Source organism: Petaurus breviceps, unplaced genomic scaffold (genome assembly GCF_028583685.1).
Source record: "Petaurus breviceps papuanus isolate PSGF00001 unplaced genomic scaffold, PetGlider_PUasm1.0 520, whole genome shotgun sequence".
NCBI lineage: Eukaryota > Metazoa > Chordata > Mammalia > Diprotodontia > Petauridae > Petaurus > Petaurus breviceps.
The window spans coordinates 1,116,101-1,132,573 of NW_027186354.1; the positions used below are offsets into that span (position 1 = coordinate 1,116,101).

At 44.2% G+C, this 16,473-nt stretch overlaps 1 protein-coding gene across 1 annotated transcript; it reads right to left on the reverse strand.

Moving 5' to 3' along the window:
* Window positions 1-965: 965 nt before the first annotated feature.
* CCL21 (C-C motif chemokine ligand 21) lies at window positions 966-2,502 on the reverse strand. Its single transcript, XM_069101891.1, has 4 exons — window positions 2,291-2,502; window positions 1,896-2,016; window positions 1,536-1,724; window positions 966-1,432 (listed from the first exon to the last, which is right to left on the reverse strand). Exons 1-4 carry the CDS (start codon window positions 2,355-2,357, stop codon window positions 1,393-1,395), a joined length of 417 nt encoding a protein of 138 aa, XP_068957992.1. The 5' UTR covers window positions 2,358-2,502; the 3' UTR covers window positions 966-1,392.
* Between the last annotated feature and the right edge of the window lie 13,971 nt (window positions 2,503-16,473).

A 16,473-nucleotide genomic window follows, 5' to 3' on the forward strand; every position in this document is an offset into this window, starting at 1 on the left:
ATCTTCAGTACCTCTTTATTGCCCATCAAATAAGGTCCAAATTCTTTTGCTTGTCTTTCCAGCCCTGTCTTGTGCTACTCCTCCACCCCCCCCCCACCCCCTGCCCCTCCGACAAACTCTGCTGCTCTAGCCAAACTGAACTGTCCCTAGGGACTCACGCTGTACTTGACCTTACTGTTTTCTATGTCTGGACTGTCTTCCTGGCTCTGTTGAATTCTTATTTATTTATCCTTTAAGAACCTATCTCAAACTGCCCCCTCCCAAAGCTTTCCCTCAAGGAATGATAAACTTTATTTTTTTACCCTTGATTCTTTTCTTTTTAGTTCCCTTGAGGGCAGGGCACAGCTCTATTCCTGCCTTCCTCCTTCTTTCAGCCCCCACTCCATTGGAAAAGGAAAAAAAATCAAACTCCTGAAACAAATATGAAAAAGCCAAATCCGCACACGAGCTGTGTCCAGAAATGTATGCCTCACTGCGTCCAGAAATGTATGCCTCACTGCATCTTAAGTCTGCATGCGGGAAGCATGTTTCATCATTGGTCCTCTTGGAACCTTGGCTTACGTTCACTTCATACTTCTCTTTCACTTATCATGCATTTTACATTATAATCATATGCTATCAATATGTTGTAGCCTGCTACTAGATTATAAGCTCCCTGTGGGCAGGGACTATTTTATCTAAGCTTTGTATCTCCCCCCCCCCCCCAGTTTAGCACCTTGGCTCAGCATAGAATAGTCAGTTAATGTCAAATTGAGTTGACTTCATCATGCCATATGTACATGCAGGCAAAATGTGAGCTTTTCTTAGCACACGTGCATGTAGACAAAGGTATGTCACATACAGAAACCTACTGATTTTACAAGGTATATATGTATATATATATGTGCATTCATACATGATATATGTGTGTATATATTTTCACACATAGCAACACACTTACAAGAGATAGGGTAGTAGGCAGAAGCTGGGGAATTCAAACGCTTTATTGAGTCTAGATACAGAAAGTATTTACAATGGAGGAGGGACATGTCAATCTTGACTCCCTGCAGGGATAGGTTATGGGGAAAGGGCCAGGGCAGGCACAGGGACTAGAGCCAGGTCCCAGGGGAGGACTGGGGAAACCTTTCCCAGAAAGAGCTGAGTCAATCCCTTGTCCCCCTACCTCGCTCTGGGAAATCTTGCAGCATCCCTACATCTCTGGCCTTAAAGGCCCTGGGAACGAAGATAGAAAAATCAAAGCATAAAAAAAGGGTGTCTCTGGGGTGAGCTAGGCAGGAAAGGGACTAGAATCAGTAGACACACCTAATTCTTTTCTATGACCTAAATATTGTGGCCCAGAGTCTAGGAGTAAGGCAGTGAGGGGACCAGGGGTCAATGGAGTCTTTGATGGAATCACTGGGTAGCAGGTGTTTTGGAGACAGTCTGCTCAGTCCTGAAAGGGAAGAACAGAGAGGAAGAAGATGAGGGGAGTCTGGATTACAGTTCCTCCCTCCATTCTGAACCCCTCTGCCTCCACCCAAAACCCTCTCCCTCACCTCTTGCAGCCCCTGGTCTCTCGGCCCTTTTTGCCCGGCCTGGGGGTTCCTGTTTCCTTTTTGCAATTCCGGGGTTTGGGTTTTGGCAGGGTTCCCCCATGCTTATCAAGCCGCTTCACCAGGTCTTTCACCCATTTCATCGTGGGGTCAGCACACAGATCTGCCTGGGAGCTTTTCCAGGGAGTAAATCTGTAGGGGCCATGTTCAACAGATTTGAGCTCAGATCCTAGTTCATGATCCCCCTTCCCCAATATAGTTTCTCCCCCCAGTGCCATGTCTAAGGGGCTTGCCCAGTCTGGACTCTTAAACCCTTCCCTCTGACCCCTCACCCCATTGTTGTTCCCCCAGCTGTGCCCTCACATTATGGCCGAGATGGAGCATCCCTGGTTGGTTTCTTGTCGCCTGTAGCTTCGGACGATAGAGGCTGGAATCTGCTTCTGACTGTACTTGAGACAGCAGTCGAGAGCCCCACTGTCACTACCTGAAGGGTGGGGGAAATACAGGAATCCAGGAATTGTAGTAGAGGAGAAACACAACGACCTGGCTGAGAACTTTGACCAGAGCATCCTTGTTTCCCTCTGCTCCAGAAATATCCAGTCAGGGAGAGGGATGAGGGACTCTCTGAGTAATAGCCCTTGCCAGTCTAGAAGGTCCCCTCTCTGTGTAGACTGATGCCCTCCTCCTCTCCCATCCTCCCTAAGTCTCTGCTTTGACTTCAATGACTGCTGAAACACTTTGTCTTGTTCAACCAGTACCTTGAGTTCCTGGGCTGCAGACAGTGAGGACCAGGAAGCCCAGCCAGAGGATCAGAGCCAGCGCCATGGAGGACAAAGGACCAGGTTTGGAGCTGGGATTTGAAAGCTGGAGCAGGAGGTCAGGAGGCTGAGAGCCAGATGCTGAGAGTTGGAGGTGGGAGTAGGAGGCCGAATGTGTGGGCTGTGTAGACTCCCACTCCCTATTTATCAAGTTCCATCACTTTCACTTCCCCCTTGGCACCCAGCCTTTTCTATCCCCAACTGTCCAGAGAAGGATGGGGATCTCCCTTCCTTTTTCCTGGAATGCTGGTTTCTGCCCCTACCCCTGCCTTGGCTCCCTGCCTCTCTTCTTCCCTTTCTAGCCCTCATTGAAGGGAACATGGGAGGGGGTTAAGCTTAGGGAACCCCCCAGTATCCTGGGGGTAGAATGAGAGAAAAGTGGTAAAGTTGCCGAAGTCTTTTTTGGTGGAGGGAGAGAGAAATTCCTCTTTTATGTGCCTCTTTCAAGTGCTTTGTTGACTGGGCTCCATCTATCAGTGAGGAAAGTTTCCAATAAACACAAGAAGCTGAGGCCTGGATGGGTTCCCCCTGCCAAGGTAGGTTGTGGTTTAAAAGAGCAACTGATGCTGAAATCAGAGGCATAAAGGTCCAATGATGGAATCTCAGGTATGATGAAAGACTAGAGAAGAAAATATTTCTTTTTTTTAATTCTTTAAAAAAAACATGAACTTGATAAATATTCACAAACATGAACATTTTCATACATGAGGAAGAATAAAAGATACAATTTAGCACGACTGAATATCTATTACGTTCAGCTCAGTAACATATTTATATTTAACATGGTAATGCCCATATTATCCTTCTTGTCTTGTGTCCCCTTCTGAATTTCTTTATGCTTACCTCTGTGTATTTAAAGAAATGTTTCATTGATGCTCTATTGTGTGTGTGTGTGTGTGGGGGGGGGGTGGAACATAATCAATGCCCTCTTTCCCTACAACAACCCTACCCCCCACCCCGAAAGCCCTTCTAACAAATAAGTATAGTCAGACCAGATAAATCCACACATTGACCACATCTGAAAACGTATGTTTCATTTGGTACCTCTAGTCTATCACCTCTCTACTAAGAGGTGGGAAGCATTCTTCATCATCAGTCTGAAGTTGACCCTGGTCACCATATGGATACATTCTTACATTTTTCAAAGGTGTTTTCCTTCACAATATCGAAGTCATTGTATCAACTGTTTTCCTCATTCTGTACACTCCGCTCTGCCTCAGTTCATAAAAGTCTTCCCAAGTTTCTCTGAGAAATCTGAAAACACTTTGAGGACATGAAAGAGTTGGAGAACAGCTGTCCTACACCAATGAAATCATAGGTACAGGCCTCATCCCTATGTGCTAGGCTCTGTAATGATATATTATGATATATGATATAATATAATATAACATAACATGTAACATAATATAATGACATATGATATGATACATATGATGTGGTGTGATATGATTTGATGTGATGCAATATGATACGATATAATGTAATATAATTATATAAAATAAAGAAATAGGGGTGAATAAAACATAGTCTTTGCCTTCCAGGGACCCATAGTCCAGCTAGGAAGATAGAAGAATGCCAGGCAATGTGTACACAGAGATATTCAGAGACAGCTCCATTGAAAAAGTGATACTTTATCTGAGCCTCTAAAGATAAGTAGGACTCAACTAAATGGGAAATTGGGTGGTGGGGTGGTGGCATATATTCCAGGTGAGGAGAATGTTGAAGACGACATGAGAGCAAGATGAGTTTAGTTGGAGCAGAGGGTAATTGAAGGGGAGGAGGGCATTCAGACATCTGGGAGGCTGCAATGAGGAACCACTGGAGATTCCCACGCATTTCAGATCCTTATTACTTCTTGCCTGCATTATTTCGACAGTCTCCTAATTGGGCTCCCTGTTTCAAGTCTTTTCTCTCTCTGTCCACCACAGTTACCAAAGCGATATTCTTAAAACAGATCTGACCATGATGCTTTCTGTTCAGAAGACTCCAGTGATTTCCTCTTGTCTCTAGAATAAAATAAAAAACACAACAACTGCTCTGTTGTGCATTCAAAGACCTTCACAGACTGGCTGGGGGTTACCTTGTCTAGCTTATTGCACATTCTTCCCCCTCTATGCCCCATGTTCCAGATGAATCGGTCCATGTGCTGTTCCTCACACATTCATTCTATTCTATATGCCTTTGCCAGGCTTTCTTCCATGGATGGAATGTCCTCCCTACTCATCTCTACCTCTTAGAATCCTTCCCACCCTTTAAAGCTAGACTCAAGTGCAGCTTCCTATATAGAGCCTGTCCTTATCCACCCCCACTCCCCGATCCAGCTATTAATAGCCCTAGAAGTTACCTTGAATTTACCTTAAATATATATACCTCTCTGTGTATGTGCAATTTCCCCTGATAGAAGATAAGTTCCTTAAAATCAGGAAATGTTTGAGTTTTGTCTTTTGATTTTGTCCAGTCCATTTCCTGGAAAAAGTAGGCATTTAATTAGTACTTGTTAGTTGATTGATTCAAGGAAGGCCAGGTGATATAAAGGATTAGACCAGGGGTGGGAAACCTGCATCTTTGGGGCCACATGTGACCCTCTAGGTCCTCAAGTGTGGCCCTCTGACTGAACCCAAACTTCACAGAATAGTTTGGATTCAGTCAAAAGGCCACACTTGAGGACCTAGAGAGCCACATGTGGCCTCAAAGATGCAGGTTCCCCACTCCTGGATTAGACTTTTCAGACAGGCAAGTTTGGTCACTGCATGGAGGCTGCATGGAGGATGAATGGGAGAACAGGGACAGATTGATATTTTCTAGGCAGAACTGAGCACTGTGTGAGGGGAGAGCTGCCCCACATCTTTCTCCTCCCTTTAGCCCTCTGGTCCCCAGCTATCTGTGTCTCCAAGAAAAAGAGTAGAATGCCTGAAGAACCATTGAAGAAAGGGATATAAGGCTTGAAAAAGGTCTTAGGGACAGGGGAGGGGGAGATATGACAGTTGTCTTAAAGTCTTTGAAGGCCGTCATGTGAAAGACAGATCATATGTGTTCTGTTTGACTCCAGAGGTCAGAACCAGCAGTGGTGAATGAGACGCATGAGGCTGATTGTGCCTCCATGTCAGTAAAAACTTCCTGGCAATTAGAGATCCGGGAGTAAAATGGGCTGCTTCTGTAGATAGTAAGTTCCTTGTCACTAGAAGTCTTCAGGTGACAGCAGGAATGCTATAGACTCCTACTTAGCTATAGGTTGGCCCAGTGACCTTTGGTATCCCTTCTGCCTCTGAGATTCTGTGATTTTGGGAAGCCCTGGGAGGGGGCTGCTTGAGCCTTAATCCCACATAAGGTCCATGAGGGAGCCAGGACTGGTCCTTGGATAGGAACCCATTCCTCCTAGCCCTGGCAATAGACCTGGGCTAGAAAAGAGATCTAGGGAAGGTCCTGGAATGGAAGGAGATGGCCAGGCCAGGTGGTAGAGGACTGAAGTAGGGGGGAGGTGGATTAGGATTCACTGTATGTGTGTACAGGGACTTTCCAGTTGGCATTGCCAGTGGAGCATGTATGGAAGAGCACAGACAAGGGGAGGGGTGTGAGCCTAGAGTCTCATCATTTTAGCAGCGGGTCTACATTTCCCTGTAGAATTCCTGGTCCCCAAAGTTGTTCCATCTATCCCTTGGCTTCTGTGTAGACCAGTCCCTTCCCAGAACACAGTCTGTCTTTTGCTGGTATGTCAACATCTTCTGAGAGGATAAACTCCTCCAACTTCATTTTTTTCCACAGTCTCCCCCTCAGCCCCAGTCCCCTACTATCCGTTTCAGTCTGATATCTAAACTTGATACCTCCTAATGTACCTGTTTTCTTCTTGCTCCACCTTTAGGGGAAGTGGACTTATTCATGAAGAAGGGGTTGGAGTCTAAGCCTGGGGGCCAAGGGGTTGAGAGAGAGGGAAGGGACAGGATGTGGCTTGCAGTGGGCTGGGGCCTGGCTGATGGACATGCTTGGGCAGGAAACAGCTGTCCTGGGAGCAGGAAGATTGCCTCCTTTCCCCAGGCTTTGTGTGTGTGTGTGTGTTTGTACCTAGGGTAAGTGTGTGTGTACCTAGGGTATGAGTCACTGGATCAGGGAACAGGGCAGGCTCAGCTTCCAAGGACAAAGAAGCAACCCCTTCCCTGGGTGTTTGGTGGGTCCGGAAAGACAGGTGGCTCATTTCCAGACCACTCCAGTTCCTGTACCCTGAGCCCAGTCATATGTCTCTGGGATATTCTGAGCCCTTTACTTTTCAAGGCCCTTTGGGTGAGCACCGTGCTGGTTTCCCATGCCTAGGCACTGGGGCAGTCCCACATGTAAGTAGAGATTGAGGTTCCCAACAGGGTGTGATGGAATGAGGCTAGGAAGGAGCTGTCCTTCTCTTTCCTCCCTCAGTTCCTCAATAGCTCCACCATTGGCTGGCTGGTCATGAAACCTGGAAGTCTATCATTAATTTCACTCTTGGCAGGTTAAACCTTTGTCCCCTGGGAGAATGCAAATTTTGCAGAGAGGGTGAAGTGCATGAAGGTCTGAAGTGTATTGATACCTCAGCAGGAGTGGTTTACCAGAATGCTTTCTGTCCTGGAATGCCCTCATTGGAGAGAAGACAGGTTGGTTTGCTGAGGGGAAGGTAGAAACAGGTTCTCCTGTTGGAAAGGAAATACTGTGGGAGGTATGGAGGGGGTAAGTGAGGAGGGAAGGAAGTAAAGTAGGATATGATTTAACAGTTTTGACTTATTGAAAACCCTGGTAACAGATAGCAACTGCCCGCTCTATGCAGTTTTGAGGGTTGCATGGAGCTTTGCTTTGTTATTTTCTGTCCTAGCCTCTGGCCTCATCCCCCACATCCTGGAGTGAGGAGTATAGTAGAGGTTAGGTGGGAAAGATGTGCTCTCTCCAGGTGTGAGTATTTCAAGGGACTGGAAATCCCCATCCTGAGAGGCCCAGCCCGATTTTACCCCCTCCTCCCCCTCCCAAAACCTAAAAGGTCCCCAGGGCCACTCTGCTCCCAGCTGGTGGAGCTTCTCAGGCAGGAGGCATACACAACTTGGCTGACCAGAGTCCAGGGAGGGCTCTGCCGGGAAGTGCGAGCTCAGGGGTTGGGCCAGTACGGGAATGGGGCTCTTATGTCAGCTATCTGTACCCCCAGAGGTTTGGTTATAATAGTCAGAATCAGAAGAGACCAGGGCCTATTACACTACTTAGCCCCTAGGGACCAGGTAGAGTGATTGAGTCCTCTGAGAACGGGTATTATGTGGAGAATCTGAACATGGTACCAGTAATGGTGATCCACATCTGCCTCAAACATTTAAGTTCATGTAGCACTTTCCTCACAACCAAGTAGGTAGTGCAAATATTATCAAGCCCATTTTACAGATGGAGAAATTGAGGCCCTGGATCACAGGACTAGTAAATATAGAGGTCAGGCTCCAAGTTTGATGCATTTTCTCCTTTGTTATATTATCTGTATGTAAACCATAACATGCATGTTTAGGATTAGGGAATCAGGTGACAGGAAAGGTTTTGTAGGAAGACCAGGAGGAGTTAGGATTTGGAGAATGAATGGCTACTTTTAGGGCTCAGTTTAGTTTCTGGCTTTGTTTGATAACCGTAAATAGCTCTCTACCAGAAAAAGACCATGTTTTTTGTCTTTGTGTCTCTAGCACCCAGAGCACATCAGATTGTAGAAGCTTAATTGATTCTTGTTGAATCTGAATGCTTAGAGATTGTAGGCTCTGTTTATGCATTCTTTCAGTGAGGAGAAGGTTAAGTCAAGGGACAAGGGCCAGATTGTTACATTTTCTGTGTGAACATTTACACCACAGAAATGCTACAAATCAACATTTGATTTATTGTTTTGTTTATTCTTTGACTTAAGAAAATGATGGAGAAAACGCTAACAAGAAAATTAAACTTAACAGTGTGTCCAGTGTACATTTTTTTGAGCAAGTTTATAAAACATTTGCCAGCATGAACTTGATTGAGGGTCAAGCTTGATTTTAAAATTAGGGCTATTGTTTAATTAGAACTCAGGTTTAAGAAATTGGGGCAAGGGTGATGGCTGAGGCTAGATTTAGGATGAGAGCAAAATCTAAGGTTTGTGATCATGATAGGTGGAGGATTGTAATGGGAATGCAAATTTGGAAGATCTTCCCTGCCCCTAGGCTAAAATGCACCTGAAGCCTGGGGAGGGAGGCTTGTTTTTCAGTAGATACTTCTTGATTGGCCAGTGAGTCAATAAGGTTGTTACATTCTCTGAGCCAGGAGAAGGCTATATAAGCCCTGATGTGTAGCTTTGTTTTGGGACTCACTTTGAGAAGTGTTCTGTGATTTGATATGGATTCTGGGAAGCTGTTGTTGAGAGTCCCCCGGCTTTGAAAAACCCAGATGTGGAAACCCAGATGTTGACTGGGTATGGATGTAATGGTTGGACAGTTTGGAAAGCTGTCTACTTGATCTGTTAATGTCTTGATAATTCTGTCTGTATATTTTGAAGTTTGGGGTGCTGACCTTTTTCCCCTGAACAAGGTAAATGATATATAGTCTGACTGATTAAAGTAAGCTTGTTAACCCATTTTGAGTTGCTTTCCTTTAACAAAGCAGATCCAAGAACCTGTGGTAGCTGCAAACCCTGAGGACGCTTGGGGTGCTTGCTGCTACAAGGACCTAGGCAAAAGTGATGTTAGGTGATAGGGTTTGAACTAAGATTAGAAGGAAGGTTATTTAGGTTTCGGGTTCTGGTTAGGATTCCAGCAAGGGTTCGGATTCAAATTGTCCAACCATTGTGTTGGGTTCTATATTGTTTGGGTCCTGGGATTAGTTTCACCCTTTCCCAATCTTTGACATTTGTGTGGAGGGTGGTGTGGTCCATAGTAAGCAGAGAAGAAGAGTATCGCTATCTTCTATGCATGTCAATGTCTATGGTTGGTATGCCTATTTGGGTATGCAATAAAGTTGGTGGTACAAGGTTAGTCAGTCAAACATTTATTAAGTACCTACTGTGTGCCAGACATTGAGCTAAGCACTTAGTGTTCATTCATTCATTCACCCAACAAGGCTTGTGAAGTACCTGCTTTTGTACCCTGGCCTAGACTAGGTGCTATGGAGAAGATATGGGATGAAGATCCATAGGAGCCAACAGTCAAATGGAGGATTGGGGAAGATATACACATGGGAGACAATTCAATTACAGTAAAAAGGAGTTTATAGGAAAGACCATATGAGTGGTAGTATGCTAGAGGAACATATAGAGGAAAGTTCACAGTGGGCTGGTCCAGTCCAGGAAGGCCTCATGGAAGAGATGGACCTTGAAGGATTGGTAAGGCATATATTTGTTTTTTTTGTTTTTACTTCAATTTTATTTTAAGTTCCAACTTTTCTCCCTCTCTTCTCCCCCTCTCTAACCCATTAAGATGACAAGAAAAATAAAACCCATTTAAATATGTGTAGTCATGCAAAACGAATCTCTGTATTAGCCATATTCTAAAAAAATGTTCTTTTAAATCAAGAGAAAAGAAAGAAACAGAAGAAAATAGGCTTCAATATACACTCTGAGTTCATCAACTAGCTCTTTCTGGAGGTCAATAGTATGCTTCACCAGGAGTTGGTAGAATATACTTGGATAGTCTGAGAGAAAAAGAAAAGGAGTAAAGGATCACAGATTCAGAGATGGAAAGAGAACCTATTACCCTAATCCTGACTCTCTGGTTTCCTTTAGGTCCTAACTAAAATCCCTACAGAAAGCCTTCTCCAACCCTTCTGAATTACAGTACCTTTCTTCTGTTAAATTATTCTCCATTCATCCTGTCTATAGATTGCTTTGTATATATCTGTGTATATATACGTGTATATATCTGCCCATTGTCTGCTTCATTAGACTGTAAGTTCCTTGAGTATGGGGACTGTCTTTTGCCCTTTTTTTGGTGTCCTCAGAGCTTAGTATGAAGTCTGGCACATACATAGTTGGTTCTTTTGAATCTATTGAATTGAACTGAATTGGAAGTCATTGAGCCCAACAACCTTTTTTTTTTTTTTGCAGATGAGAAAGCTGAGGTCCAAAGAGATTTGTGTAATGGAAATGCAAATTTAAAGATCTTCCCTGCCCCTAGGCTAAAGTGCACCTGGAGCCTGGGGTGGGAGGCTTGTTTTTCAGTAGATACTTCTTGATTGGCCAGTGGGTCCAGAAGGTTGTTACATTCTCTGAGCCAGGAGAAGGCTACATAAGCCCTGATGTGAGGCTTTGTTTTGGGGGCTCACTTTGAGAAGTGGTCTGTGATTTGATCTGGATTCTGGGAAGCCGTTTTCCAGAGCGCCCCGCCCCCTTTGAAAAACCCAGATGTTGAAAGCCAGATGTTGATTTGGTATGGATGTAATGGTTGGACAGTTTGGAAAGCTGTCTACCTGATCTGTTTCTGTCTTGATAATTCTGTCTGTATATTCTGAAGTTCGGGGTGCTGACCTTTTTCCCCTGAACAAGGTAAACGATATATGTTTGACTGATTAAAGTAAGCTTGTTAACCCATTTTGAGTTGCTTTCCTTTATCAAAGCAAATCCAAGAACCTGTGTTGGCAGCAACCCTGAGGACGCTTGGGGTGCTTGCTGCTACAATTTGCCAGGGCCAAACAGCTAGTAAGGGTCTGAGGTGAGATCACTGGCTTCCCCACTCCAAGTCCAGCTTCAATGATAAGTAAAACAGTCGGTATCAACAGTGGAGTCCTTATTCCTATATATCCTGCCAAATTCCCAGGTATATCACAACCCCTAAAGCCAGAGTTCTCAACCTTTTCTGTGTCAGAGATCCCTAGGGCACTCTGATGAAATCCATGGAGCCCTCTTCAGAATAACATTTTTAAATAATCGAAGAAAATGCTAAATGTCAGTTCATGAATGTCCTAAGCTAAAAGCCACCTGCTCTAAGGTCTAGAAAGCATTAGTATAAGTGTACTCGGTGTATGTCTGTATGGGTATACATATACATATATTGGGGGGGGGGATTGGACTAGTTGTGCTATCATAGGGTCTGCCTTATATATCTCTCACTCCCCCCACTGATGATTTACCACAAGGAGGTCTATCATTTCCCGAAGTCCATACTCCCACAGGCTGCTTGCCCAGCCCCATGTCCAGCCCTTTATAAGGGTGCTGACCTTGAAAGCTACAAACCCTGGAAAGCCCCTTGCTTATTCCTTCCCTGGCAGGGATTTCATGGAAGAGGGGCTTAAGGGGAGAGGAGGAGCTGGAGAACTGGCAACATGGCCCCCTCTTGCTGGAAATTAGGATCTTTATGTGGACCTTTCCTGGCATCTTCCAGACTGCCCAGATTCAAGCTTCTTGCCTGAATTCTCTTGAAAACCATTCTAGTTTTCTCTACCCATTTCCCATGCTTGCCATCATTCATGACAGTGGCCAGCTGCCACTCAGGATCACCAAGGCATCTGTAGGATTCCAGTCCACCATGTGAGACTGGAGCTTCAAAGCCTATAAACTTTTTGTCTGCCTGCTTGAGATTCCCATTCTTTCTTCCCTTTTCTCTTCATGTACAAAGTATTAGGGCATGAGTGGTCCTAGCACCTACCTGTAGCCAACACAGCCAGTGTCCACACCTCAGATCTCATGGATGGCCAGTACCAAGGCCAAGGTGCTGTTTCCTTTAACCCAACTGCCTCATTTCCTTCCCACTCTCACTTTCTCCTACCTTGCTTTTTCACTTCCTTCCACATGGGACTCATAAAATATTTTTTCTGCTGTTGGGTTATAAAGGGCTCAGCAACAGGAAACAACAGCCATATAATTTCCCTGCTCTACTCCTTTTGCCAAAACCTGAGAAGAATTCACTAGCCTCCATTCATTAGATTTTTCATAGAAAACAAAGAATCTCAGAGTTGGAATGGACCTCAGAGATTATCTAGTCCAACCCATACTTGGGACAATTAGCGGTCATCCAGTCTTCACCTGAAGACATTTGATGCTAAGGAACTCATTAGCATTCCAAGCAACCCATTCCACTTTAGAGAGCTCCATTAATTTTCCCTTAAAATGAATGGAGATTTGCTCTTGTTTTAAATTCTACCCATTGCTCTGAGTTTAGTCCCCTGGAGCTAAGCACAACAAGCCTAATTTATCTTTTGAATAGAGCCCCTTGAATACTTGAAGACAAACATCTTCTACTTCTTAGATATTCTCTTCTCTAGGCTAAACATTCCTAGTTCCTTCAAATAGTCCTTTTATAATATAGATTCATCAACTTAGTTCCTTTCCTTTGAATGGATTCCAGATTGTCAATGTCCTTTCCAAAATATGGTGCCTATGATTGAACATGACATTCCAACATAGTCTGACCAGGTCAAAGAACAGAAGGATTATACCTCAACAATCCTTCCCTACCCCATTCTGAGCACTATGCTTCTATTAATATCACCCAAAATCACATTAGCTTTTTTTTGTCTACTGTGTCAAACTCATGCTGAATTTTTAGTCCACTTAATTGTGAACTTTTTTTCACATGAATCTTGCCTAGCCATATAATGCTCTTCCAATAACTGTCCAGTTTGTTTGTTTTTTTAACCCAAATGTAGGAGTTAACATTTATCTTTATTAAATATCACTTAGGAAATTTTGAGCTTATCCTTTTTGGATCCAAACTCTGTTGTCCAATGTGTTTATTATGTATTCCTCCAAGTTCTATGGCATCTTGGCATTGAGGTTCAGGGAACCATATGTTGAGGTTTAGGGTTTACGGGTGCTCGAGACCCCAAAATCACACTGGGTCCTGCTGAATGAACTCTACTCAAGTCTTCTCTCAAGTTTATGTAATGGGAATGCAAATTTGGAAGATCTTCCCTGCCCCTAGGCTAAAATGCACCTGAAGCCTGGGGAGGGAGGCTTGTTTTTCAGTAGATACTTCTTGATTGGCCAGTGAGTCAATAAGGTTGTTACATTCTCTGAGCCAGGAGAAGGTTATATAAGCCCTGATGTGTAGCTTTGTTTTGGGACTCACTTTGAGAAGTGTTCTGTGATTTGATCTGAATTCTGGGAAGCCGTTGTTGAGAGTCCCCCGGCTTTGAAACCCAGATGTTGTTTGGTATGGATGTAATGGTTGCACAGTTTGGAAAGCTGTGTACTTGATCTGTTTCTGTCTTGATAATACTGTTTGTATATTCTGAAGTTTGGGGTGCTGACCTTTTTCCCCTGAAAGAGGTAAAAGATACATATCTGACTGATTAAAGTAAGCTTGTTAACCCATTTTGAGTTGCTTTCCTTTAACAAAGCAGATCCAAGAACCCGTATGGGCAGCAAACCCTGAGGACGAGCTTGGGGTGCTTGCTGCTACAGTTTATTAAAAATTTGCCTTAATGGATAGACTCTTAAGGAGCCTAAGTATATGTGAAGCTTGTATTGACAAGCCAGTCAGCATAATCTGACACAGAATGAGTCTGCACTAGATTGTATTCTAGGCCCATTCAAGAAGGCAAGATAGAATTTATATACAGAAAGATTGTGGGAGGATTTAGGGGTGCTCTGAAGGAGGACTTTGGGGAGCGTCTTGAGGAAGAGTCCAAGAAGGATATTGAGGGGACTGAGGTCAGACTCCAGTAATGAGATTAAGGGTGGGAAATAGCTGAAGGCTCCCTGGAGATGACAGACCATGGAGGACTGGACTAGTTTAAGGGGCATAGATTTGGGTACAGATAGTTTAATAGGATCAAGGGTGGGAAGTAGCTGGACAATGGAGGGCTAGGCTAGGTTAAGGGTAACAGAGATTTGGGCCTAGTGATAATGAAAAGCTTATGCCCTCAGGCAAATGCCTCATCAAGTGGGAAGATTCAGTCAGAATTCAAGGGGTTTCCCAGAGCCTGTACCCCATCATTGGCATGTTTGTGCCACTTCTTTCTTCATCTAAGTCAGATCTGCACAACTTGGCGGGAGGTATGAACCAGAATTAAAATAGGCTAAACTTCTTTGGGCCACAGGGAGGTTTTTAGTGGCTCACTTTCCAAGTAAACGTATAATTAATGATTAAACTATTTTGCAAATAAACTGTATTTTAAAAGGGGAAAATTTCAGTAATATCAATGAATTGCTCTTGTTACTTAATATTTGTATTTGTCATGAAATTGCTTCTCTCAGACTGGAGACAGACTGATGACGGCTGGTTGCCAAGGGTCATGTGACAAAAAGGAGAGATTGTGTAGTGGCAAACCACCTACCAAGTTACACGATGGGCACAATAGTGACCAGTAGAAGGAGGGTTAAGTGGGTCATGGACAAAGCACTCGTTGCTGTTGTGCCCAAAGGAGACCCCCGAGAGTAAAATTTGGAAGTGGGTTTTATTTTCCTTGGGACTGTTTGGGGTCAGGCCCAAATTGAACAGTGAGTCTGCACGAATAATGTAGTGGCTTTTAAAGGGAGAGGAGATCTGTGGAAGAGGGTGGAACCTCATGACCTGGCAGTCTGCTCACTTCCCTGAGGGAGGGCTGAGGTAGGGGGATGGGAAAACCAAGCAGCCAGGTACAACAGTTACATCTTTACTTTCTTCTGCATCCTCTACATTTTTCTTTTCAAGAGCCACCTGAAATCCTTTGGGCTTTTGGCTCAAGGGGTGTACTCTACTAGAGGCCACTTTCCAGATTGAAGTTAAGTGAACAAGTCAACAGCTTACCTTGTGCCAGACATGATGCTGAGTGCTGGAAATACAAGTATGAGCAGAAAGAAAAACAGTCCCCATCCTCAGTGAGTTTACAATCTAATGGCAGAAGATAACCCAGAAAGAGGGAAAGGACTAGTATCGATACTAAGGTGCCCAGCATGGTAGGGCATGGTAGAGGAAGCCCAGAGTGCATCCTGAAAAGGAATTAGACATGGTTGACCTGGGCACTCTGCTTAAATGGAGGTTCTGGGAGGAGCTGTTGAGGTTTAGGGGTGCTGGGACCCCAAAATAGCAACACATGGGTCCTGCCCAAATGAATTTGACCCATGCCTTCTTTTAGCCAAAGAAAAACAAGGTTTATTAAAACACCTGTTGAGGTCGGGGTTAGGGGTGCATGAGACACCTATGCCGAATGAATTCAACTCAAGTTTTCTCTTAAGCCAAAGTAGAGCAAAGTTTATTAAAAGTAAACTCTTAAGGGTAAACTGATGGGTAAACTCTTAAGGAGCCTCGGTATCTGTGACACTTTGTACCGGAAAAATGGGCCAGAAATCTTCTAACACAGAATGAGTCTGTACTAGATAATTCTCCAGCCTTTCTTGTTTTCATGGAGGCAAGATGGGATCTTATGTACAGAAAGGTTGTGGGAGGAGTCTAGGGGTGGTCTAGAGGAGGAGTTTGGGGAGGGTCTTCAGGAGGAGTCAATGAGGTCAGACTCCAGAGATGAGAGATTAAGGGTGGGAAGTAGTTGGAGGCTACCTGGAGATGAGACAGTGGAGGGCTAGGTTTGTTTAAGGGTGTATAGATATTTTGGGAGGATCAAGGATGGGAGGTAGCTGGACAAAGGAGGGCTAGGCTAGTCTATAATGAAAGGCTTATGGGCTCAGGCAAATGCCTCATCAAATGGGAAGATTCAGAGTTCAAGGAGGTTCTCAGAGTCTGTACCTCATCACACCAATAGGTGGGCATGATTTTTAAAATCTGACATATTGTCCAGACTTTTAAGGAATTTAAGCATTTGTATCACTAATGCAAGCAGGCATGATTGAATCTGAGCACTTTCACAGAAGCAAAATGGATCTTTTATACAGAAGATTATGGGAACAGAGATGGAGTCTAGCTGGAATTAAGGGAGTAGTGGTCTAGGTTGGGGCCAGGTGCAGACAATGAAAGGGCAATTATTTAACTGGGAAGGACCAATTGTCCCAGGTGAACACTGGGGACCTGAGCCACATTTGAAAGGCCACAGCTTTTCCTTTTTGGGGTCCAGATCCCAAAGATATGGTCTTCTCCTTTAGGGGTTCAGATCCCATCAGAACCATCTAATTAGAATGTGTGAATCCCAGGCTGGAGTGAGTTTCTAAGATGAAGAGGTTTCTGGGGATTTGGTAGAGAGAGTTGGGAATATAGCCTGGAAAGGAATGAGAAATGATTAATCACCATTCTTTGGGAATAGTTGTTCAACTA